The 27,822-nt window shown below is 41.6% G+C and overlaps 2 protein-coding genes across 3 annotated transcripts; one reads left to right on the top strand and one right to left on the bottom strand.

Moving 5' to 3' along the window:
• The first annotated feature begins 1,641 nt into the window (after positions 1-1,641).
• LOC4332952 (probable polyamine transporter At3g13620) lies at positions 1,642-11,662 on the top strand. Its single transcript, XM_015774650.3, has 2 exons — positions 1,642-2,670; positions 10,854-11,662. The coding sequence occupies exons 1-2, from the start codon at positions 1,719-1,721 to the stop codon at positions 11,450-11,452; spliced, it is 1,551 nt and encodes a 516-aa protein (XP_015630136.1). The 5' UTR covers positions 1,642-1,718; the 3' UTR covers positions 11,453-11,662.
• Positions 11,663-19,721: 8,059 nt separating this feature from the next.
• Positions 19,722-27,591, bottom strand: LOC4332950 (glucan endo-1,3-beta-glucosidase 4). Of its 2 annotated transcripts, none has more exons than XM_015777494.3 (5): positions 27,389-27,591; positions 22,673-22,800; positions 20,796-21,758; positions 20,666-20,693; positions 19,722-20,314 (listed from the first exon to the last, which is right to left on the bottom strand). In XM_015777494.3, exons 2-5 carry the CDS (start codon positions 22,737-22,739, stop codon positions 19,936-19,938), a joined length of 1,437 nt encoding a protein of 478 aa, XP_015632980.1. In that variant the 5' UTR covers positions 22,740-22,800; positions 27,389-27,591; the 3' UTR covers positions 19,722-19,935. The 2 variants fall into 2 exon arrangements, with proteins under 2 accessions (XP_015632980.1, XP_015632981.1); XM_015777495.3 differs by having other exon boundaries at positions 22,673-22,791.
• Between the last annotated feature and the right edge of the window lie 231 nt (positions 27,592-27,822).

Here is a 27,822-nt window from a genome sequence, read left to right as displayed (position 1 = left end):
CTGTTTGGTAGAGCTCTAACTCCTAAATTTATCTCCAGGAGTTGGGTCTAAAGTGGAGTTGTAGAGCTACCTAAACCTAACTCCATCTCTCTAGTTCATTTTGTGAGAGACCTCCACCCAAGCCCACTCCCATTTTAGGTGGAGCTGAAACTGTTTGGCTGAGCTCCAGCTCCAGAAGAGGTGGAGCTGGAGTTGGAGCTGTGACAAACAGGCCCTAGGTCTAATACCCATCGATGCTACACATGGTACTCCTGATACCCATCGGTACTAAGCTAATACCGATCGGTACTAGGTAGAGTATATTGGTCAGTACAAACTTGTTACCCTTATTAGTACCATGTCGATATCGGGTCTGATACTCGTCGATACCAGAGTTACTACTCCTGATACCCGTCGGTACCTATGTGATACCAATTGGTACCAAGTCTAATACCAATCAATACAAGACTTAGTAGCCCTGATACCCGTTGATATCAGACTAATACATGTAGGTATAAGGTTTGATACATATGTACTAGCCTAATATTTGTACGATATTAGGTCCTATATCTTAGGACAAAGATATGAACCTCCATCGGAAATAATATGTATATACCAATTGAAAAAAAAGAAGAAATGAACTCTATATAGCAAAAGAAGTGAAGAAAAATGTTCACTTTTACACTTGACACCACTTAAGAAAAGAGTATATAAATTAAAAAGTACTAGCTATAATAAGTTGGCAAGAAGGTCACTAAGCTCAGTCTTATCGCATGATTAGGGTAATGGTTTTATTTTTTCATACATCTTTCTCTTTTCTTCTCATTTTGTTTTGCCGCCCCAACATCTGCAGTGAACAGTTAGACAGCCATAGAGTAGGCTGATCGATAGTTGCACGTTCTGACACATGTCATCTGTACCGAACCACGTGCAAAGTTACTAACCATATATAGACTTGTGTACCCACGAAGTCTGTATGCAAGAAGGAATATAATTCCATAAGCTCATGTAGTTTCTTACATTAAACTTTTACAGTCAGTCTAAAAGCAAGTTTAATAATATTAGAGCAAGTTTAATAATATTGTCAACTAATATCTTTAAAAGTTAACACATATCATCTACAGCCAACCTAATAGTATGTTCACTCATACAATAGTTAGTTGCAGGCCCGGCCACAGGAGAGGAGGGGGAGGGGGTTGAGCTATGCCACCGCACAGGGCCCACAAAGTGAAGGGGCCCAACCCCATATATGCTGTATATAATAGCCCATAGAAATTAGGAAGCCTATTAGCCCAGGAGAGAAAGAGACACACCTACGTGAAGAAATTTCCATCATTTTGGCTTCCTTTCGTGCTATCGCCTATTCGCCTCCGCCGCCCTTCTGGCCACGTCATCTTATTAAAGGGCCCATTTTTCTAACTTCGTTCTAGGCCACTAAATTGACACGACAGGGCCGGGTTAGTTGTACATATGTATGATGCATCATTTTACAAATATGTGATCCTGTTTAACATGGGAAATACTAATGTATGTTCAGGTGTACGCATGGATCCTAATGCGAATCTGACGTCTCTCCACTTGAGTGCTATTGCACCCGGGTGCAGAAAAATACTTTCCACCTTAATCAACCAGGTTATATACGCACGATGCGTACAAGAATGCAGGGCACTGGGAACACACTAACTAGCTTGCACTTGTGTTACTTAGCTAGTATAATTAATTAAGCTCACTCGATCGCCATGGACCAAGAAATCCAACTGAACCAGAGACCATCGCAGCGAGAGCAACAACAAGAAGAGCATGGCGCCACCGCGGCGATGCCGCCACAAGATGATGAACGGCAAGATCACCAAGCAGCTGCCGCCGTGCATGGCCAGGGCGGCGGCGGCGGCGCGACTGCCGAGCGCCACCACCGGAGCAAGCTAACGCTGCTGCCGCTGGTCTTCCTCATCTACTTCGAGGTGGCCGGCGGCCCGTACGGCGCCGAGCGGGCGGTCCGCGCGGCGGGCCCGCTGTTCGCGCTGCTCGGCTTCCTCGCCTTCCCCTTCGCGTGGGGCGTCCCGGTGTCGCTCGTCACCGCCGAGCTCGCCGCCGCGCTCCCGGGGAACGGCGGATTCGTCGTCTGGGCCGACCGCGCGTTCGGCCCGCTCGCCGGCTCCCTGCTCGGCACGTGGAAGTACCTCAGCTGCGTCATCAACCTCGCCGCGTTCCCGGCCCTCGTCGCCGACTACCTCGGCCGCGTCGCACCGGCCGTCGCCGTCCCGGGCAGCAGGGCGCGCACGGGCACGGTGCTCGGCATGACCGTCTTCCTCTCCTTCCTCAACCTGACCGGCCTCAGCATTGTGGGGTGGGGCGCCGTCGCCCTGGGGTTCGTGTCGCTGGCGCCGTTCGTGCTGATGACGGCGATGGCGGCGCCGAGGACGCGGCCGCGGCGGTGGGCGGCGCGGGTGAAGGGGAGGAAGAGAGACTGGAGGCTCTTCTTCAACACGCTCTTCTGGAACCTCAACTACTGGGACAGCGCGAGCACCATGGCCGGCGAGGTGGAGCGGCCGGAGCGGACGTTCCCGCGGGCGCTCGCGGTGGCGGTGGTGCTCATCGCCGTCAGCTACCTGCTGCCGCTCATGGCGGCGATCGGCGCCACGGACGCGCCGCCGGAGACGTGGGAGAACGGCTACTTGGCCGACGCAGCAGGTACATGGTTATCAAACAGTGCTCTCTCAATGGCATTATAACGACGGCCAGCATGACAGCTTAGAAACTCTTTTCAAACATACAAGCAAGCATTGGAAAATGAAAAGTACCTCAACAAAATGAAGATGCAACACTAGAGCATACAGATAATTTGTCAAACAAGAGAAAAGATATATTTATTTATTGCCATTTTAATTTGAGATAAATTAACATAAATAAAAACATCCCCGCAAAAAAAAACATAAAGAAAAACAAAGGGAATATAAAGACAGTAACAGAAGAAGTTTGCCTCGCGGTCACCTAAAGCCTGCGCCCTGTGGCCTGTGACATCCCGTCTCCATAGGAGCTGAGGATTATACTGACCCCTTTCGGTATAACGAATCGGATAATCATTTGCTCAGATTCGTGGTACTGGGAGAAAACATATCTTTTACTAGGTCAGAAACCAATGATCCAAGAATATCCAAAATGAATGCTCTAGTGTAATGCTCAATTTGCCTTTTTTCATTGCATTATCTGGCATCAACTTGAACTGATCCCGTAATTTTTTTAAGCTGATGGAGTAGTTAGAACATGTCATCATCCCGTAACTTCCAAGTCACCATCAGCTGCCTTTCGCTTTTTTTTGCTTCATCACATGTTTTACTGGAGTAATTCCTTGTAAGGTCTCAATTTCATCAATCGATGGACCCTCTGACTTGCCTATGATAGGCTCAACTTAAATTGATAAGCCCATAGACAACTCACATCTTGCAGGACGCCATCATTCTACTAATGCTCCAATTAGAAATCTGTCTATACTCATTCCAACCATCTGAGCAACTTGATAAAATCTAAGCCTCTTCAATAGCTGCTCACATAAATAATAGTATGGAATGTCAACATGGTGATACCTGACACTTGCACCATCATTATCCTACATACATAGGGTAAAAATTAGTCAATCATTCTTTTTTTGGAAACAAGTATATGAAACAAGCTAACGACAACTTACATTTTCCCAAACTATTGAGATTTTGTACTGGCAGTGGGGCATCCACAGCAGTGCACTGAAATGTTCTGAAACACTTTTTTCAGTTTGCTGAACTAAAGTTTGATCTCCATCTAATAAGCCTAGCTCTCCATCAGTTCTTGCAGCTGACCAACGAGCATCTCCAACAGTCTCTCCAAATCTAACTCTCTAAATGTCTATTTGGCCAACTCTCCATCTAATTTGGCAAGTCAAACTCATTGTTTACTCCAACAGCCTCCTCATTCATCCTCTCTATTATGAGTCTATGACAATAGGACCCACATGTCAATCTCTACAACTCTTTTTTCTTCTTCATCTTTCTCCCCTTCTCTCCAAACTCCAAACCCCCTCCCCTCTCCCCTCTGCTGCCATCCGCCTCCGCCACCGGCGCTCGGGCTCCATCCTCATCTGCCGCCGCCGCGAGTCGGCGACGGCAAGGCGGCGGAAGGCGAGGGGCAAACGGCGGAGATGTGGATCTTGTAGGGGATCCCGGCGTCCTTGAGTGGCTTGGCCAGGTCGTCGGCCTTGGACACGGTGAAGGCGTTGAAGTCGTCCTCCATCTTGCGGGCCGCGGCCTCGGCGTCGTCCTTGGCGGACGGCGGGTTGCCCATCTGCCCGCCCTCGCCGCTCTGGCTCCGCCCGCTATTGCAGCTCTGGCCGAGCTTGGGCTCCATCACCATCCGCCTGCCATCGCCGCTCCGGCTCTGCCCCCATCAGCCGCTGCTTCGGCACCATCCCCATCTGCCGCCGCTACTTGGCTGAGCTCCCGTGCTTGTGCGAGAAGAGAGAGAGGGAGGGGAGAGAAAGCGAGAGAGAACGTGGGTCCCACTAGATGAGTGGATGGCCAGCCGGCTTGACTGGCTAGATTTGGCTAGCGGGAACTCAGATTTGGCCAACCAGATGGCTTGGCCCTTCGGTTGGAGAGCCTGTTGGAGCACGATTTTTATTTTTTTAGAATTGCTAAAATTTAACTTGGCCAGCCATTTGGCCATTCTATTAGAGTTGCTCTCCCATCTAGAGTAGTCCTCATCTTACTACTTGTCTTAAAAAAAATTAATAGAGCATGTCCAACAATTTACAATTGGTATATTTTTTTCTGCAACTAAAAAATAAGGATTGTACGATGATTGGTCCTAAAGTAAAACTAATTCATTTTTTCCAGATTATGTGCACACTATTGTCTCCTTAATCATCTTGTTATGTTGACAAAACAGGAATTGAACAGACAAATCTTCTATTATATACTAAAAGTTCATTAAATTTTCTATAAACGCTCTCAAACTGACATGTGGTCTCCTACAAATACTCCTAAGCCACCACGTGGCACTCAAACAAACTAAACAAAATCTTAGAAATTCTTAAAAGAAAAAATCCGGCACAATATGCACCCTCCCGTATGCGTGGGTAGCATCAGGCCTGTCCCTCGCTCTTTCCACCTTTTTTTTTTCTCTGCGGTAATTGAAGATATAAGTTGTTCCATAACAGATTTCATCCAACCATTCATACATGTATATGGTTCTCTCCTTTTCACCGTACGTGTCCATGCCTCTCTCCTCTTTCCTTTGTTGAGTATTAGTTGGGATAGAAACACAAGTTAATTAGGAAGTCATCAAGTTTCAATCCATCAACAGTAACTTTCAAGTTTTATATCCGATTTTTATCTATTTGAATAATTATATTTCGCAACTAAATCCACAATTCAATGCCCATAGTAATACATGCTAAACATATTTTAACATGTAAAATAATATATCATTTTGAGTTGTACTGCTGCCACGTGGCAATTAGAGAAATCTTAAAATTTTTAAGGAAAAACATTTAGCTATTAATGTATGCTTAAACGGATGGAACCATAATTTTGCACCATTAAATTAGATTTATCTTAAAACAATCAAACAAGACCTCCCATCTTTCTCGCCTGCATATGCACGTGTCGGCACACCCCTTAGATCCTCCTCCCTCTCCTTTGCTCATTTTTTTATATATAATTAGGTAACATTTATTGTTTATCATAATAAATTTAAATCGCTATAACTTTTAAATTATACATATAAAAATTATGTTCACGCCATTGTAATCTTTTGAATTAAATCAATTACTTAAGATACATGTTGAGTATATTTTAATATATATATATATATATATATATATATATATATATATATATATATATATATATATATATATATATATATATATATATATATATATATTATTACTGGTGGTATTTTGACCATTTGCATTATATCTTAGGGAAGAAAAAACAACAACATAGATTATTATATCATATATCATTTTACAAACATGCATGGCTAATAAATTATCTATATTTACCATTAAATTAACAATATAGTATTACTATATTTAGGTCATATTTTGATTCTTTGAATAAAATCCAAACATATATGAAAATTATGAAAGATGATAATATAGAGCATATTACTAAGTATCTGTTATTAGTTCATAAATTTCCACGATTAAATCAGTACTACAATGTCAACAAGTAATAGGTCAAATATTGGTACTTTGCATGGCATTTTAGAATTATGACAAATCTTTTAGCCTCATCATCTCGCTTATGCTTATGCTTATAAGTCAAAATTTAAATTTTAAAACTTAATTTTGAAGTTGATTTCGTGGGGGGTTTTTTGTGGTTTATTTTATAGCATTTGTTTTTGAACCGCTAAAAACACGTGTACAAAAGTTTTACCCACAACACAAGCAATATAAATAAGCATAAGCATAAGCATAAGCATAATTGAAACGATGGAACTCTTGGAGAAAATAATGATATGGATCATATTATTATATAGGTATGTTTAACATGTAGAATCCAGTCTATTTGCCCATAAGGGGATAACCTAAAGTATCAATCCTATTTACGACCATATAAGTTATGAGAGTACATACCATGTGTTTTTTCCTCTTTGTTTTCTATTAAAAACGCATGGTATGTGAATATCTTATACTAAGTTTGGTTGATTAGAGAGTACAAATCATGCTAAACTAATATATCAGAATTCACGAAATGAAAATGTGCTTTATAAGAAGAATTGACGACCTAACAAAACTGTACTTTAGTCGATGGCACTAAAACTAGAAATGCTATACATATAGAATTAGATCAGTATGATTGCGCTCTTATTGCAAATTAAATTTATTTCCAAAGAAAATAATAAAGCATATGAAATAAAAGGAGAAGTGAGTAGAAGTATGTCTTTAATGAGATGAAACAATCCTACTGGCCATATTTTTAATAAAAAATATCATCGAGTAATATATCGTAAAATCCATAAAGATATCTATAATATATAATAAAATTTGTTACTTGAAGTTTAGAAATTCCCAAAATAAGATGTGCTACATATTAAAAAACAAGAAGAAACACGCGTAGTACAAATGATAGTTTCATATGAGCAAATGATAGTACGGTTTCAAAGTAATTTTGGTTTAGAATCAAAATGTTGGAGGGGTAAGTAGAAAAAACCAATTCAAAACAAATTATTGATAAAATATTTAAGAAAAGTCACCTACACATAAACATTCATAATAAAATTTCAAGCAACACTAAATTATATAATCTAGGTGCTCGCGCATGTGCGCGGGCTACTTTCCTAGTTAGCTTAAAAGCATTTGCTACGATGGCTGTTGCTCATATTTCAGTCATTGTCCTCTAAAACATACTCCCTCCGTCCCAAAAAAAAGACAAACCCTGGTTTCCGTGCCCAACGTTTAACCGTCCGTCTTATTTGAAAAAAATTATAAAAAAAATTAAAAAGACAAGTCACACATAAAATATTAATCATGTTTTATCATTTAACAACAATGAAAATACGAATTATAAAAAAAATTCATATAAGACGGACAGTCAAAGTTGGACACGGAAACCCATAGTTTGTCTTTTTTTTTGGGACGGAGGGAGTAAGCACGAAACAGCTATTGCCTGAGAAGTATCAGTGCGATTAACGTATCAATAAAGAAAAGAATACTACACAGGATTTACTCATTTCCTCTTGAATGCAAAAATAGAAAAGAGGTAATCATACAACCTTGATCGGTGCTTCAATGGTGGGTTTCTGATTTGGGGTTTTTACTGTGAGAAGATGAATAGGGGATTCTGTTTTTAGGAAGTTTGGACGCTATATATAACAACGTCACGTCCGCTGGAAGACTGGACGCTCCAGATAGACTGCGTCTAATTAGGCTAACAGGATGCTACGAAATCACGCCGTCCTGTTTATAAATAAAAATTCACACCGCCCTGCTTAGAAAAAAAATATTTCTTGTTTTGCTCAGATAAAAAAAATCGGATTACTTTTCACAGAAAAGAGAGATGGATTAAGCGAGAATAAGCACATCATGGTTAGGAACAAAAATTGAAAGGGAAAGAACATAGGTAGTGGCGCCACAAAAAGAGAAACAGTTAACTTTTAACCATATATATTTTTTATGCAGTAATTCTATATATCCATACTGAAAATTCCACATTTTTAATTACACTACTTTAGATTCATAACTCTTGCAATATGTAATTGTACATTGTTTAAAGAATTTGCTATGTAGAGAACTAGGAAAAGGAAAATCGATTACTTGCCTGATTCAAGAAAGATGGTAGTACCAGTGCAAATTAAAGCATGTGTCACCCTCTATTTCGTTGTAATATGTCTCCCCTCAAAGTTTCTCCACTATAGTGAGCCGATCGATCCTCTATTCTTTTCGCTCTATATAACTTCAAAAAAAAAAAAACCTAATATAGTACATCCTTCATTGAAAACTGTATGCCATACTTTGTTTTGGTTAGGACAACACTACTTTATTATGATATAATTTTTATGGCGTAAAATTGATCTTATTACATTGGGAGCGTACGTCTAGATTTTTGTCACTTTTTTCTACCTTTGATGGTAATCAGTGATTCTCATTGCTTCTTCCTTTTTTTTCTTCTAAAAAGGTTGAATAACATATTTAAACATAACAATATATGAAATAAATTTACAATTCATAAACTTTACAAATTATATAAAAAATATTCAAACCTAAATAAAAATAATGTAAAGCTAAATATGACAACAAAATTATAGTTAAAAGGAGTAAAATTACACATTGCATACTACTGCAATTTTAGAATTATTATCAATGTGCGATTTTAGGTGACAAATTTACAAATTTGTATCCCCTATTAGATAGATGGATTTATATTCAGAAGTACTTACTTATAATTATGCTTTTGTATCACATAAATTATATTATTGGTAAATATATTGTTAATTAAAGTTTTTTTCTAATGAAACAAAATATTCTTAATAATAGAAAACAGAGTAGTAGCATCTATCATTGTACAGGCATTTAGGATCAATTTTGATATTGTAATACACATATCCTTGACCCACACACAGCACCTCTGTCTGAACAAAATGGGTTATAGCAGTGACGAAGCTGCTAGTGAGTTTTGAGAAATCTCAAGGGGCAGTTGCATATCTGTTCCGCTCTACCAAAGCTACTTACAATGCCTTGTCTGTTCCGGTATCGCAAAAGCCAAGGCAAGAGAACAATAAGATCAGCAACAACACCAACATGCCGAAGCAAAACCAATGCCTAGATCGGTTATGAAACAAACAAGCACACAGCTACCAAAACAGACAAAAGTAAGCATAAATATAGATCATGGTCGGATGATATAAAGCTAGCAGTATATTACTGTCTCTATTCTAAATATAGATATGATATATTCTAATATTATAAAACTAATAAATCTAAACATGGATCGATATGTTAAGATTTATAGCACTTAGATATATCCAATATATTGCTATGTTTTAGAATAGAGGTAGTACGTTTTTTTTATTTATACATGCATCATAAATTCTTTTCTTGATTACTACCTCTCATAAATAACCTCAATCATAAAAGAACATTATTAAGGATGTGTAACTGGGGGCGCCTAATGTGCGACTAATCGCGCGCCTGGGGCCGCACACGACTACTGCTAGTACCTTTTACTACTAATCTATTACTACTACTAGTCTATTATTACTACTATTAGTACTACTACTATAAAAAAATATATACACATTAAAAAACCTAAAAAATATGTGTATATAAACTTTATATATATGCATATAAACTTTATGTACGTGTATACAAAATTTGTATACGTATGTATAAAAAACCTAAAAAAAATATATGTACACAAACTTTATATATGTGTATACAAACTTTGTATACATGTATATAAAATTGTATATGTACATATAAAACCCAAAATAATACACATATACAAAGTTTGTATACATATATACAAACCTTATATACGCATATACAAAGCTTGCATACGTGTATACAAACTTTATACATGCGTATACAAAGTTTATATTTTTACGTATACAAAGTTTGCATACATACGTATTAAAAACGAAAAAAATACGGAAAGAAAAAAAGAAAAACGAAACCGAAAAAAATACGAAAGAAAAAAAAAGAGAAACCGAAAAGAAAAAAAAAAGGGAAAACACGGAGCTCCTCCCGCGCGGCGCGCTGTCCGGCGCCCCTCTCCGCACGTGACACGTGTCCAGTCGCGCGGAGAGAGGCGCGCACGACTGGTCACCGAATAGCAGTTTCGTGTGTAACTACCACAATTTAACTTGATCAGGTTTTGCATATAAACAAATAGATATTCAAGTTTATCCTAATATGAAGATTTATCGTGTTCCACTTTTGTAACTCTTTCTACACAAAAGATTAAGGACAAATTATTCAAACTAATATCGTGCTTTAAAAGAAGCATCAGTGTGGTGGTGTAATCATCTGTACATGACTCCACCCAACGTGTTTCAAATCCAGCGTCAACGAATATGGACAGGGTGACACGCATTGCCCAAAGAAGTTTTTACAGAACATACGACAACCTTATTTCAAGTAGGGTTTGAAATTTCGTTTCAAAATTTCTGAAATCCCCCCCCCCCACCAGCAAGCTCATATCTCGCATGGAATTTTTTGTTTTTCTGCATATTTTTGAGAATTTGACCAAATATTATTCAAATTCATTCAAAATCAGTCAAAATTTTAAATAATTTCGGCCAAAAAAATTTAAAATTTCTAAAATTTCGGTGCCCCCAGCAGAAATAGCAATTTCTAAATTTAAAACCCTGATTTCTAAGAGATTTATTTTATGCAGGCATCATCGGCGGGCGGTGGCTCAAGTACTGGACGGAGGCCGGCGCGGTGCTCTCCTCCGTCGGGTTGTTCGAAGCGCAGCTGAGCAGCGGCGCGTTCCAGCTCCTCGGCATGGCGGAGCTGGGCCTCCTCCCCTCCGTCTTCGCCCGCCGCGGCCCCGGACGATCCGCCACCCCGTGGGTCGCCGTCGCCGCCTCCGCCGCCGTCTCGGTCGCCGTCTCCTTCCTCGGCTTCGACGACGTCGTCGCCACCGCCAACCTGCTCTACAGCCTCGGCACGCTGCTCGAGTTCGCCGCCTTCCTCTGGCTCCGCTGCCGCGGGAGGCACGCTGCGGCGCTCAAGCGCCCCTACCGTGTCCCGCTCCCGCTCCCGGCGCTCGCCGCCATGTGCCTCGTGCCGTCGGCGTTCCTGGCGTACGTGATCGCCGTCGCCGGGTGGAGGGTCTCCGCCATCGCCGCTGGGCTCACCGCCCTTGGCGTGGGATGGCACGGCGTCATGAGGGTGTGCAGGTCCAAGAAGTGGCTCGGGTTTAACACCGTCGTTGCTGCCGGCCCTCATCTGCAACTACAAGATGATCCTCCTGCGGCGGACAGAGTCTGAACTCTGAACCCATTTTTGGCACAGTTCATCTTGCAAAACATGAAAAATGGAAGAAAATGGTAGTGTTTCACTTGTATATGGCATGTACCCGTGTTTTGCTTAGCCGATCCTCCCGATATTTCTTGCTGTAAGTGGATAATGGAAGGATTACGCTTATATATGTACTCCACATTTCTATCAATCTAATCATTCTGTTGAGTCATTCAATCTCAGGTGGTATCACAATGTTATATGGAACATGTATTCAAATACAAGGTAAATCACTGCCAATTCAAATCTATGCAAGGATTGTCACTCATCACCATGTACATGTATAAGAGGCATGTTGAAGAACGAAGTGTCAACACTACTGCAGAAAAGACCTTTGGTGCCAGTTGGGAAGCGGCAATAGGTGTCGGATTTCCCAACCTACACTTAGAAGGCGGCACCATTGAGTCTCCTCAAAGGTGCCAGTACCTTTAAGGTTTCCGGGATGAAAAAAAAATGCTCAATACATCATCACCGAGCACATTCCCCCTACTTCGCCCCCCAAAATCAATCCATCGGTCAGTATCACAGCAACACAACAACAACATCATCGCAACAACACAACAACAATCAAGCTGGATCCGCCCACGGGAGCCGTCGGCATTGCCACCGCCACCGGATCCGCTACAGGAGAAGCTTGGGGCAGATCCGGATCCGCTACCGGATCTGCCCGCCGGAAACACCTCCGTCGGATCCACCCACGGGAGCACTGATGCCATCTCTGCAGTTGCGGGAAAAGCTTGGGGACGGAGGAGGAGGGGGTAGAGGACCGTCGGATCCATCTGTCGGAAGCGCCACCGCTAGATCCGCCCGTGGGAGCACCGATGCCATCATCGCTACCGTGGGAAAAGATTAGGGGTAGAGGGGGAAGGGGAGAGGGTAGAAAGACTATCGAAAACGCCATCGCCGCTGCCTCTGCTGGATCTGCCCGCGAGAGAAGCTTAGGGATGGAGAGGAAGAGGGTAAAGGACCGTCAGATCCGGCCCACGGGAGCCGCCAATGCCATCGACTCTACCGGATCCGCCGATGGCGAAGGAGGCGAGAGAGGAGGGGGCAGGACGAGAGAGGGAACTGGTAGAGAGGGGAGGAGAGCTCGAGAGCTGGAGAGAGAGAGAGAGAGAGAGACGGCCGAGAGGAGGGGGTGAGTGGATAAGCCCCCCCCCCCCTCTTGGCTTCCGCGCTAAAAAGAGTTAGATCCGGAATGGTTCGGTTTTTTTAGTGTCGGTTTTTAATTAACCAACACCTATAATATATTAAAGATGTTGGTTTTTTTACACTGACACCTATAGTATAGGTGTTGGTTTTTCTCAAGAACTAGTACCTATAGTCGTTTAAAGGTATTGGTTTTTTTTATTTTCAGCCTATGAAGGTGAGAAAAATACTAGGCGTCGGTTTTCGCTATTCCGGCACGTATAATGCTGGCTTGTGCGTGCCTTTCGTGGTAGTGCAAAGACTAGCATATATATATCCATGCTGATCAATTTTTTTTTCTCTGAAGAAAAGTCCTAAAAGGACAATGAATTTCTCAGTTTATGAGGTTACGAGGGAAACCGGGTCGAAAAACTTTACAACGATACGCTTATAATCGAATAAAAATTGGCAAAAAAAAAAACCAGCACGAAGAGCAGACAAAATCTTGCGGCAGCACTACTTAAACTCGTCATAAGTCATCATTGCCGATCTCATCGTAAAAACGATCCAGCAGCTTTAGCCTTCTATAGCTGTCTTCACCCCTGTATACAGGGTTGGATGAAGCTCTGAAGTGACATTTTCTGATTTGCGCAAGCATGAACAGGATGGTTTAGAAGAATCAATCAAGCAGCATCTTTCCATTCTAGCCTGGGGAAAAAAAGAAAGGAAGGGCTCTCTTTTTATCTCCAATAGGGTCACATTTGTAGCGAAGTGAACACTCATGAAACGGCAACACATTACCATGGAGGCATGGAACACCAAGCAGGTGACACGCACTATACAGATCAGCCTGCCACTGGGTATTCAGTACCCATCCCCATACCCATACACATTTTATTTGGGTAGGGTATGGGTAAAAGAATTACCAATTTAAATTTTGAATATGGGGAAGATATTACCCATTTTACCCACTTCATCCGTACCCATTTGCTATGGTGTAAAATTCGGACCTAAAATTTTTAAACTCGAACTCACATTACAAAATCTTATCAAATTTGACTGGAATTTGGAGGGATGATTTATTATATTAAAGAGCAACTTTGTACAAATTTTGATCCATTTCTACATGTGGAGCCCACATATGTCTCTTCTCTTATCCATTGGGTTACCCATACCATTGGGTAATACCCACTTAATTTAGGTATGGGTCATATTTTTTTTAGATGGAGACAGATAAAATTAGGTATGGATATGGGTTACCCAATACCCTTCCCGTGGTAGGCCTAACTACTGATAAAAAAAACTAGCTACCAGTGTCTCTGAAATGGCACCCATGACGCTTTGAATAACATCATGTCTTCTTTATTCGATCGATCGAGGCCAGGCGCCACGCAAGTGCAAGACATTTGTCTAGTTGGTCCTCCAAAACAGAGTTTGGATCTCAGACAGACTAACAACCAGAGGATGGCCAAATGGCTCCACATGCCCACTCTATTGTCAGACTCAGGAGACGGCCCTTCGCCTACTAGAAGGATGTAGATACATGAGAAGAATCTGGGAGGAGATTGCACGATGGATGGACTGCGACCATCTAAGCCCGTCGCTTTGGGAGCCGGCCTCGATGGTACATGAGTGGTGGGAGGCCACGGTTAATACAAGAGAAGCGCTGAAAAAAGCACTACATATGCTAACCTTGTTGGTCGGATGGGAAATTTGGAATGAGAGGAACCAGAGGATCTTCCAACACAAAGAGATGTCGGCCTTAAATATACTCTCCAAGATAAAAGGAAGAAGCAAAAACGTGGAGCCTCGCGGGCACGAGACACCTTGCCGCATGGCTGAAAGTGTAACCTTTTTTGGCCGCTAGGGCCGAGGCCTCAAAACTTTTAATTACTTACTTTTTGTATAATTTTCACTTCTCTATTCAATGAAAATTAGTAGCTTGCCGATTTCGTTAAAAATAAAAAAGGATCGATCGAGGCCAGGCCTCTCTTGGCCAATCATCACATATACGTGCAGAGAAGAAACGCGTGCTTCTTCTCATCACCCCATATGATTGAGGTTCATTATCAGAGACGCGGTTTAAATTGAACTGTCTCTCTCGTACGGTCACATTTGTAGTGAAGTGGACACTCATGAAGTGACAACAACAACAACCAGCTAAGGAATGAAAAGAAATGGTCTTTAATTAATACGTTTAGCACTCATGTTAAGCATCATTTAAGCCCTGAAAAGTATTGGTGTTACCAGTGTCTTGCATAATATCTTCTTGGAGCTTTATGGTTTATGCTTAGTGACATGGGCCTTGTTTGGATCCTTCGGGCTATTAAATAGCCCTCCGAAATCTTATTATTTAGGAGTATTAAACGTAAATTACTGACAAAATCAATTCCATAACCCCTAGGCTATTTTACGAGACGAATCTAACGAGGTATATTAATCTATGATTAGCGGATGATTACTGTAGCATAACTGTAGCAAATCATGAATTAATATGCCTCGTTAGATTCGTCTCACAAAATAGCCTAGGGGTTATAAAATGGGTTTTGTCAGTAATTTACGTTTAATACTCCTAAATAGCAAGATTCTGGAGAGCTATTTAATAGCCTGAAGCATCCAAACAGGGCCATGGTTTCCTCCTGCAATGAAGAGATGCCAGCAAAGAGCCAGAATTAAGACGTGTATGCATTGCACAGTTGGCTTGCATTATAGATAGATGATGGGTGGTAGATGATGGATTAAAGTGGGTTTATGACAATTATTCAACGATAAAGATAAACAAATGAATTAAATGATAGACAGTTGAAAATTTATTAAAAGTAGAGTCCACGAGAACACTCCCTGATTGTGAATAATTACTCATCATCGGAGCTCAAGGGTATAAGGATTCCTACCGGTCATGAATTGCTACCTAATATGATTAACCGGGAATTCTTGCCAATTGATGATGCATATACAATCTAACTTCCCAGGAAAGTTAATACAAATAATCTGAGCACAAATTAGTAGTTAAAGAAAGTAAACATATGGGAGGCGTACGTTGCCGTTTGCTGCTTCAAGCAGCATCTGCTAGAGGATGAAGCAGAAGTGCAGGAGAGAGACTAAACTTGGGGCTACATGTCATAACAGCATGTTTAGATATATAGTTAAAAGTTATTATATTTTTTTTACGGAGATAGTACTATTCTTGAGAAACAGAGAACTCGGTGTGTTAGAACTCAACCATAAACTAAGCATGCAGAGTAGAGAAACGAAGTAGGCAGAAGGCTACATGCAAGTGCAAATTACAAGTATGTGCTGTTTGGATATTTAGCTAATGTGAAGAGTCCTTGTGTAAGAGAATTGAAAAAAAAACACTATATGTCATAAATTCATCTTCCATCTTTTTCTAGTTCCTTTTTACTTTTAATTTCTAATTCAAAATATTGGTATCAAGGATTTGTTAATTCGTTCAATTTGTTGATGGATGAGAAAATTTATTTCCACACGTTACGGTGTACGGGTATAATGCTAGTAAAAAAATAAAAATGAGGGGGTAATGGACACAATGAGTATACAAGATGAGGGTCATCCAGCAAGAAGCCTTTGTGGTGGCTGGACTGCGAGGCAGCAACGGCGAAGCAGAGGTGGTGCCACATGAGGCAAAGGCCGCCGGAGAGGAGGCGGTGGCCAAGTGCATGGTGGAGGCTAGCAGCGAAGAGGCAACGTCACCTGAGATGGAGGGGCCCCTAGGAGACGTTATAGTGCGACTGTGCGAGGTGGAAGCCACCGAGATAGAAGGCGCTGGAGTGTTGCCTTGTGTTATCGGCGGAAGAGCCAGTTTACATGTTTGGGCCTGAGTGAGAAGGTTAAGAATGGAAAGAGATGGGATTTTTTTTAATCGGTTAACTGCACATGACATTCAGCCCTTGCAGGAGTAAAAAGTCTATATGACTTAACGTCTTAGCATAGCTTTTCTTTTAAAACCCTGTATAAGTATAGTATTTTCCGTTTTATTCAATGAAATTAGCATGCTTTGCACTGGTTCATTAAAAAAATTGCACACATGGCATGAGTCCCACATTGTTTGGTGTTAGCAAGCGATATCAAACCGAACATGTGAGATTTTATACTATTTGCTAGCTGCTTCAATACCACACTGTCAAATGGTGCTCTCCTGGTCGACTTTGATTTTTTTTTCCCATCGAGACACCACAGCCAATGCTCTCATGTCATTTTGAACACAATATACTACATCACTGTCACATCACATGAGCCCTGTCGCACCGAACAAAAAATAACCATGCTACCCCTGCCCTTCATACGCAGATCCTCCTAATCCCCATCGCTGCCTTCTCACTCTCCATAGGTACTCTAACCCAATCTTCGACGATGACGACAATGGTGGCGAGCAGCGCTAGAAGAACAAAAACCACCAACAAGATGGCAGCGGGGTTCGTGGAGCAGTTTTCGGCGAGGAGTTCAGGACTTCGGGGTAACACAGTGCTACCTCAACATGCATACTAGCGCTACCCTAGCCTACCAGATGATCCACCAAAAGGTGATGGCAATGCTGAGGACATGTGGTGCGAGGTGAAGATCATGCATGCTACGTCCACCTCGTCATGGTGCTTTGCGAGAGCAGCAAGATCACCCCTGCAGCGTGGGGAGGGAAAAGATGGGCAACGGTGGGGAGATGGAGGAATAGAGCACCTGAAGTGGAGGCACAGTTGAGGTGGTCAGGGTAGATCTGGCATCTTCGAGCTCAATAGCAGACTAATATGAAGCCCTCGGGCTCGTCGCGGCTGGCTCTGGCAAGGAGAGGCAGCCAACTCGCTATGTGGTGCTCTGCGTTGGTGGTGGCAGCGGCGATGGCTCGTCATCAGAGAAGGAGGTTGGTGCCGTCACCGTCCATTAGTTGTTGCCAATTCGTCTCCTCCCGCATGAACTATGTCCAAAAAAGTGGAAAAATGGGCAAGAGAGTCAATTTCCCCGAATTGCATACTTATCATGCTGTGTTAGAAGAAGTGATAAAATAAAAACAATTCAGAGTTCATGAGTGTCAAATAATCGAAGTCACTCAAAGATGGCACTCGTAGGGTTGACTTCTCCTGCCTGGTTCGGTTGCCAACATCATTGTGCATTGGTAGAGTTGTGCATACATAACTTAACTCATCATGATTAAAATCCGACTATATCCATAAATTGAATTATATGCTCTCGCAGAGTCTGTAAGTTATACCTCTTTTGTGAAAAGAAAAAATAACCTCGAAAGCCTAAAGCTACATCAATGTAAGTCAAATTAGCATATAGTCCTGCCAAGCCGATTTGCCATGCAACACTACACAATGGATTAAAATTTGCACCAAATTTATCGAGCCAGATCCACTCATGCAAATGGTGATGATATTACATTGAAAATAATTGTCACTCTCTGTCTCCCCCATGTATCTAAGGCATATACAATTATAAGAGTTTTATTTCAACTCAGTATCACAAAAGATTTGATAGAAAATGGCTCTTAGAGTATCACCTTCCCAAAACTGATTTTGAGGGATTTTAGGTGAAAATTTTGATCAAATCCCCTATAGTCCAACACACGTTTTGGAGTTTTTTGGAGTTCTCTTCCCTTATTTCTCGCTCCGTTGATTTAGGGGAGAGAAAGCGCTCCCCTCCGACTCGTCTCTCACATGTGAGGGAGGAGCGTGATCTATTCTGCACGAGAATTCTATTTATAGTTTAACAGAAGGGTCCACTTTTAGTTTTTTTTATAAAATTTAATTAGGTTTCTCTTGAAGATATCAGTTTATTTATTTCTATTTTTAGTTTAGGAAACCAAAAACAAATTTTTAGGAGGAGATTATTCATAATCTCTTGGTAATGCCCTTAGATAAATGTGCAATTGATGTCTGGTTTGGGCCAACTATATCAGGTCTACTTTACATACCTCACCTAAGGTTCGAGTTTCAGTTGCATCCCTCAACCGTTATACTAGGTATAACAATCTCTCATCTTTTAAAATTAGTATAAATATAGTCTCAAGGCATTACTGAGGCTGATTTTGGTTGATATCGGCGTTCACCTGACGTATTAACTAAGTTCTCGTCCCATGAGGAATTTATGTGGCACTTATGGTTAGAAAAAAAAATATGGTAAGATCCACGTGGGGCTCACCTGTGAGGGGTCTTCTTCTTCCCCTTTCTTCCCATCTCTCTCTACATCTCCCCTATCTTCCTCTTTGTCTCTAGGAAGGCAGGCGGCGAGGATAGGGGCGACACCTAGCAGGAGAGGAGCAAGGCAGCGGCAAACTCGCCTCCGTGGGGGTGGGCAAGGTAGAAGGAGTGTGATCGATTGCCCATGTGGGTCCTATCGTTATTTTTTTTTCTAACGGTAAGTACCACGTAAACGCTACATGGCACAAAGAACTAGTGAATACGTCACGTGAGCGCCGCGCCAGCTAACACCAACCTCAATATTGCCTTAAAATTATATTTACACTTGTTGTAAAGATGATAGATGTGTTGTATTCGGCTTTAGAGTTGACAACGTGATTGAAACTCAACCCTTACACGACGAATGTAAAGTGGACTTCTTCCTTATGGCAAACATGCCACGAGAGCCTCTAAATACAGGCCCAACACTGATCTAACATGGACATGCTCAGCTCATGCAAATTTACAGGTGGGCTCCCAGAATTAATGAGAATTTTGTTGCAGGCATCATCGAGGGTGCTGGCTCAATCATTGTAAGGGGAGGCCGGTGCGGTGCTCTGCTCCGTTGGCTTGTCCATGGCGGTGCTCTGCTCCTAGGTCCAAGCAGTGCCTCATGTTCAACACCGTGGTTGCCGCTGACCATCATCTACAACTTCAAGATGCTCCTCCTGCACTGAACTCTGAACCATTTTGGACAGAGTTCATCTGGAAAATATGAAACATGGAAGAAATACTTGTACTGTACTATGTATTTAGTGGAATTTTGAGATGTTATGGAACATATATTCAAATGCGGGATCAATTGTATATTTGTATCGCCAATTCAGTATCATGTAAAGATTGTTTTTTTCCAGATCCAACTCAACCATGCGTGAGGCTAGTGGCATGTACATGTATAACCATTAACTGACAGGTCGAAGAACAGAAATTGTCAGCGACTGACTAGCACATATTTTTTTAGATAATGTCCATGCTGATCAAGTATATATACTATACATGCATAATTACATATATATATATAAACTCCTAATTTTTCGTATGCATAATTTCAATCCGCCGCCTACAGAGACCAGCAATTTCTCAGAGCAACATCACAACGCATGATTCCCAAATTTACACAAATAGAAACGAACTTCACATGAGATCGACGGACAGGAGCAGCACGGCGAGGGCAGCGGCGGCGAGGCGAGCGCCGGAGGCGCCGCCGTCGCGGTGGCCGGCGCCGCCGTACGGGCTGAAGGCGCTGCTGGGCCCGAACGACGAGCCGCTCCCGTTGAAGCTCCCCGGCGGGCCGAACCCCGACGGCGGCGTGCCGAACCCGCCCAGCGGCGGGGTGCCGAAGCCGCCCGCCGGCGGGGTGAAGCCGCCGGCCGGAGGGGTCGTGCCGGCCGCCGGCGGGCTGAAGTCGGTCGGTGGGCTGGTGCCGACCGGCGGCGTGAGGCCCGCCGGTGGGGAGAGCGTCGTCGGAGGGCTGGCTCCCGGCACGCTCGTGTTCGAGCCTCCTGCCATCGAGCTGCACAAAGTAAACAGAAATAAATATGATATTTATCCTTGTCGCATTCTTGCATTGCTAATTTGAAAAGCTAAATTTCAAACAATCTTTTATTATTCACGTTTCGTTTTCAGCTATCCTTTAAACATTTAACATTTTTATCTTTATGATACTCTAGATCATTTTCAACTCTTTTATCAATCTATATCCAATTTATTATATGCTGAAAAATGGTGGTTACATATAGCTATTGAAGTTCATTGACGAATATGAAATATCGGCAATAAAACATGTCTAAAGTAAAATTTACTCTCGTATGAATGTAATATGTGGCTGATTTGTTCAAGAATTTCCACATTTGAGCTCACTCACCTTCCTGTGAAGACGCATGATCCTGAGCCTGAGAGTATTCAAAAGAAGAAGAAAAAAATTAAATTCAGCAAAAATTCAGTGACCGAGGAGGGAGTGAAATACTCCGTATTACAGAAGAAATGGAGCTTACTGGGATCGGCGGTGGTGGTGGTGGCGGTGCCATTGAAGGAGCAGGTGGCGCCGGTGGACGCCATCTTCTGGTAGTAGTCGTTGTAGGCGTAGGACGCCAGCGCCGGCAGGTTGTTCTGCTTGTAGCACGCGCCGCCGGGCTGGATCGCCGCGCAGTCCGCCTGCCCGGGCCCGCACGCCCAGTTCAGCCCCGCCTGCAGCGCCGCCGCGTCCGCGTTCTGCAGCGCCACGCAGAACATCCCCGCCGACGTCGCCAGCGACCGCCTCTCGCCGCCGCCGACGCCGCCGGAGGCCTGCAGCAGGTAGCTGTGGTACACCACCGTCGTCGCGCCACCGCCGAATTCTTCTGTCTCCACCGGCGCCGCGATCACCGGGATGGCGCCCCCGGGGAACCCCAGCGCGCGCATCGCGCCGTAGGCCGCGTCGACCATGGTGTCCGTGGACTCCGACGGCCGGGTCTTGAGGAACAGCGGCGCGCCGGTGGCGTTCAGGAACCGGAGGAGGCCGCCCGCCACGGCGGCGGCGGCCCACGCCGGGGGAGCCTGCAGCGCGGCGCCGGACACCGCGCTCGACACCTTCACGCGGCCGTCGAGGCGCGACGCGGCGAGCGCGGCGTGGAGGTTGGCCATCGCCGGGAGGAGGAAGTACGCGTTCCCCGGTGACCTGGCCACAACGTCGTCGCCGGCCACCACGTGCGTGATCCTCGTCGCCGGGAGGAACCGCGCGACGTTGGCGGCGACCCAGAGCTCGGCCTCCTCCGGGAACTCGGCCATGTGCTCGAGCTGGTCGTTGGGCACGGTGAGGATCACCTCCTCGCCGGTGTTCGCCAGCGATCGCAGCGACCGATGGTCCCCGCCGCCGATGAACACGCGCGCATGCTTCGTCTGCTTAGACTGAACAATCTTGGCGAACTCCGACGGCGAGTTCTCCGGCGAAGGGATCGTGTTGGCGCCAACATAAGTCCCTGCTCATCATTGGAGCAGAAAATTTAGTGTAGAACAGGCAAACACAACAGGTGATTTCTGAATTTCTGATTAGTGACGAAGTGCAGAAAGATAAAAGTTCAGTTGGTTCAGTCTAGTCTACTTATCCTGTTAATCCATGTTAGTAATTGATTGGAGCAGAAAATTTTAGTGTAAGACAGGCAAACACAACAGATGGTTTTGAATTCTGAATATCTGATTACTGACGAAGTGCAGAAAGATATGAAAGTACAGTTGGTTCAGACTAGTACTTAATCCTGTTAATCCATGTTGGTACTTGGTTGTAGTACATGATGGTTGTGCACTTCATAGTTCATACAAATAATGCATAGAATGATAGTACTCTTGTTAGATTAAGAGTGTTAGATCATGAAGCCCTGGAATCATTTGCTGTCATCAGGGAAAGAAAACATGACCTGCTGCATGAAAGATCAGAACTGGCTACAGTTCAGGTTTCAGAGTGTTCAGTATTTGAATGTTTGTTTTCTCACAGCTGACTGATATGATTTGGGTTGTATCAAACAAATCATTGGCTAAGTATATATTATTCGCACCATTCTACTATTTCTTAAGCATGAGATAACTGATAAGTTTCTAGATGTCACATGTATGGCGTATGCTTTTTGTGACTGAAGATAAGGCATGCAAAGTGGGGAAAAGCACAAGCATATCAGAAAACTTTGTACTAGCTTAAAAGTCTCCTATAATGTTCTGCACTTTAGGCATGTATGTTCATTTTTTTTGTAAAGAATCTCAGTGATGAAAAAGAAAGTGAGAAAGGAACCTGGTTCTGTTGTTAACTGAAACTGAAGCAAAAACTAACAAGAGAACAACTGATACGGAGTACTAATTAGTAAATGATAATGCTACTTTTGCTACTACAGAGTGCACATACCTGATGCATTGCAGACAAGACAGATGAGCAAAAGTATGGTTCCCCGCCATCTTCTGTCCAACATCATTGATGATAGATGGTGCTACAGGAAGGGCAACTTCTTGATGCACCTCTTGGACCTGTTGAACCTAGCAATACCATCAGAGAATTCCAGAAGATTATAGAAAGTATTTGCAATTGGACGCTTGCATCATTGCATGCTCATTTTGGAGTCAGGGGAAAAATGACCTGTTTCCAGATCCTCATGAACTAAAGCACAAAATTCCCAAAAGAAAATGGGGCAATACCCCCTTGCAAAAAAGAAGAAGAATACCCAAAAGAAAGTGCCTCTTGCAAAGTGCAAGCAAAGCTAAAGGACTTGCAAGGAAAAGACTACAATATAATAAAATCCTACAAAAAAGTTCCTATCAAATTCTCCATCATTGTTCACACAACCCTTAGCAATTACATGCCAACTCTATAAGAACAATACATGTCAACCAGCCCCATGCATTGTTTTGATGATTTTCTACTTAGTAATATAGCAACCTAGTATCGAATAGGACATATACTTCATAGTACAACGAATCTGAAAAGAAAGCATGTCCGGATATGGAATTTCCAGCCGATTCAGCGAGAAGTTCCATGTCCTCTGAATAAGTCCGGTAGTTGGGACGTTGTTGGATCAGAATTCAGAACAGAACAGAACAAACACAGCAATATTCATAATACGGATGCTGCGTTATCTGAGGTCGGCCGGGCCATACATTGTAGCCTTGGAGATGCTTCGAGAGATGGAACCGTATACTCACCAAACAACCCTACTAGTCCTACATGGCGACGTCATGAAGAAATTAAGCAGGGAAAATAATTGAGATGCGACACGACACACATCGAAGAAAGAAGAAGAAGAAGAAGATGGACTTGAATTCGCCGGACCCAGCCGGTGATCTGATCGATCACCGCTGCCTGGTGTCATCGGCAGAGCGACACGAACTAGGCTAGTCTTGAAGCCAAGTGTCCGCGTCTTATTGGGTTGACCATGAATGATCCAAAACAATTTCCTAAGCTAAAACAATTATTAGTAGTAAATAATTTTACGGTTATTGAGAATGTAACGTGAATTACTACAATTTGGTACATTTTGATACCTAGGTACTATGAGATACCAAATCTATCTATCTATCTATTATATACTAAAGTTCATTAAACTTCCTACAAACGCTCTCAAGCTACCACGTGGCGCTCTAATAAATTAGAGAAAATCCTAGAAATTCTAAGAAAAAAGCAAAACATCTACCTCTTGATTTTCACTTAAATTGGTGGGACCAATATTATACACCGTTAGATAAAATTGATCTTAAAACAAACCAAATACTATGGGGTCCCACCTCTCCTCCTCCCGTGCATATGTACGTGGGTATATATATATACACGTACATACCATGTACATACACCCTTCTTTTCTTTTTTTTTTCTTTTTTTCTTCTTTTTCCATTTATATAATATGGATATATACCTTTTTAAATAATCATAAAAGTCCATTAAACTTCCTACAAATGCTCTCAAGCTGCCACGTGGCACTCTAATAAATTAGAGAAAATCCTAGAAATTCTAAGAAAAAAGCAAAACATCTATCCCTTGATTTTCACTTAAATTGGTGGGTCCAATATTATACACCGTTAAATGAAATTAATCTTAAAACAAACCAAATACTATGGGGTCCCACCTCTCCTCCTTCTCCCGTGCATGTGTACGTGGGTATATATATACGTACGTACCATGTATGTACACCCTTCTTTTCTTTTCTTTTTTTTTCTTCTTTTCCATTTATATAATATGGATATATACCTTTTTAAATAATCATAAATTTACAACACAAAGAATCTACCATCATACAACTCACTGGTAACTAAATTAGCTCTACAATTTTTGAAAATAAAATTTAAACCATTATATGTGACCATTAAATTAATAATGTAATATAGTTTCCACTTAAACATGTGTATTCATTATTTTGTACTATTATTTTCAAATAATGCACTATTTTAAAATAAAGTTTACACAATTATATTGTGTACCTATCAAATAAACAATTTAAGATCTATATTAATTGATTTATACGTGCACTTAAACCGATGGACCCATTACTTAAATTATCGGAACTATTTTTTTATTACATTGGACTATTATTCTCAAATAATGCATGGTTTCAAAATAAAGTCTACACCATTATATTATGTACCTATTAAATTAACAATTTAAAATATATATTAACTAATGTACACTTACACTATAACCGGTGGACCCATTATTTAAATCATTTGATATATTATTTGCTAATAAATAAAACGTCCGAAGTTCTCTTTTTTTGCCCGCTGCACAATGCACATCTGCACCTTTACCTTTTGCACGCATGACAAAGCATCATGTCTGGCACTACCGTTTTGCCACATATCAAATCATATATGGAGATGATTAATTTTGTCAATAACATGAAAAAAAAATTAAAGGTGTGATGCAGCGAGAGAAGAATTAAGCACTGTGGGTTGTGTTTTTTTTCTAACACTTAGCTTTGTTTAAGCTGAAACCGAGAGTTGATTACAGAATAATTATAACGTATTGTGTTATGTCGTATTTGGATTTTGCACTATTTGTTCGTATAGATGAAAGAATTCATTATGTTATAAATGTGAGCACAATATTAATGAATATCAATAGCACTCTTACAAAGACTAGGGTGTTATAAAGGAGTTTAAGATCCTCTTTTTTTCCCTGATTTCATAGTTGGATTTTCGTTTGCACGCTTTCCAAGTTTCTAAATGGCGTCTCTTTAAACAACATTTTAACTTTTTATAAGTCAATTTATTCGTTTATACCCTCAAATAGCTATCACATAAATAAGATAATTCATCAATTTCAGCTGTCCTAAACCCTAAGTAGTACATATTTTTTTATGCGAGTCATGGTGATCAGTAAATTAGGGATCAACTGATAATCAAAGTCGTAAGATGAATATGTAAGAGCTACTATGAACAACTGTAATCGGTGTCAAAATTAATTGCTACTAATTAGACATCTAATGGCTTGCTAGCCACATCATTAATTTCTCTCAACATGTATATAAACATGCACGAAGCTAGAACAAATATTACCATATGCCCTATACATATATATATTAAGCGGTTAATATTCTTATTACATGTGTTAAGTCCTTTAAAATTTCTTAAAACGCTCTCAAGCTGCCACGTATTAGAAATTCTAAGGGAAAAAAATCAAAGTATCCATTACTTGATTTTTCACTTAATCGGTACGTCCAATATTATAAACCGTTAGATTAAATTGATCTTAAAAAAACAAAATACTATAAGGTCTCACCTCTCGTCCCGTGTCATAGGTATACACCTACGTACATGGTTATGTACGCTTCCCCTCCCTTTTTTCTTTTTTCCCTTTTTTCTTTTTTTCCATGCATACACTTCCCTCCCTTTCTTACTATATCATGCGCCTTCTTGAGACGATTTAATCACAAGAATTTTGAGTATCTTGCTCTCGCATTTTTCATTTGTGGCCATACTATACGGTATATATATAGATGGACTGTATGATAATTAACTAGCAATGGTTTCTTATTTACTCGAGAAAAAAATGATTTAAAACTCATACCTTAAGAAAAAGTTTTTGAATGGTTTTTTAAGATACCTTAAGAAAAATAGAACCCTTAAATTATTATAAAATAACATTATCCGAACTTTAGTTTGCCCTTAATCTATAAGACAAAATTTTTGAATAAATAATAATTTTACCTTTCAATAATATAAGTGCCGCGCATACGCGCGGGCCACTTTCCTAATTTATAATAGAAAAGTGGTACCTCATAGTACCTCCTCAAGTACCGTAAAATTTATCTTAGTAGTAGCACCCCAAGATTCTGACTTCAAATCTTCATATGAGCGAATTTCAGATTGAGTTATTTGAGGGCTATATTTTCTATTTGATAGGTTCCTAATTTAAAAATATTGTCTATATCTGGTTGGATGTAGAGCCCGGGTAAAAAATACCCTTCTCTAAAAAAAATCAGTAGTAATCAGGATTAGCGGATTAAGTGCTTAGCTATCCCCATCAAAGGATAGATATGATATGATAAAAAAGAAACAACTTTTAAAAGTACTCTACTTAATCCCGTAGCTCTCGTATCTTCATCAATTTCAGTAGTATTGCTTTAAGCGTCAAGGTCACTGATTGATGCTCGAGAGTGAAATGAAATAATCATCACAAAATTTCCAGCTAGAAATATACTACGAGTTTAAATTGGTGGAGTAACAGTAATACGGACAACTCGGATTCAAGTAGCCTATTGGGTATGCGAGAATCCCATGCAAAGCTCTACGAGGATTTTTACAGTGAAAATAAAATCGCTCCAAATTAAACGCTTTGACTGACAGAATATGAATATCGCACATGAAGTAGCCAGCTGATTGATAGGAGAAATGAAGCTCAATAAATTTGAAATTGAGAAAAGGTTAGATCATACTGATAAGAATTAACAACGCTAGCATAACGAGGATGAACTAGTATAATTCAGCAGATAGCAATACAGAAACCGGGCAACACGATCGATTACCCGACGATCGAGAGGAACAGAAACAAGAAGCAGAAACAACAGAGTAAATCACCATGAACGAACGAATGATTTCATGCTGCAACAACTGGAATTTCACTGATGGCTGTATGTACCTGGGAGTAGCAGAGAGCTCTCCCAGCTCGCAGCCTCGGATCTCTCCTCGTTTCGCTTCGCCCGGACGAAAAGCCTGGCCTCGGAACTGCCGCTAATTTATGCTAAGCACTCTCCTCTGTTACTGTGTTCTTGGAGCTGATGAGCCAGCCAGCAGATAGCAACTGAAGCTGAAGCTGCAGCTGCGAACCGAGCAGGGAGGAGCAGAGTGATGGCAAGGCGACTGCCATTTTATACGCAAGCTAATCTCTCCATCAAATATTCAATTAGTACGGTAATGACGCACGCTAAACGACGCTATCATCGGTGACAAAGGTGGCCCCGGAAGATGGCTACGAGGCGTTGGACCAAAAAAAAAAGAGAGAGAGAGAGAGGAAGAGAAAAGGAAACCAGAAAGGAGAAGTAGATGAGCAGCGGCGGCGTACACACGCAGACA

Source organism: Oryza sativa, chromosome 3, assembly GCF_034140825.1.
Source record: "Oryza sativa Japonica Group chromosome 3, ASM3414082v1".
Classification (NCBI taxonomy): Eukaryota; Viridiplantae; Streptophyta; class Magnoliopsida; order Poales; family Poaceae; genus Oryza; species Oryza sativa.
The sequence above is the reverse complement of the archived record's forward strand: the minus strand, read 5'-3'. Positions and strand labels throughout refer to the sequence as shown.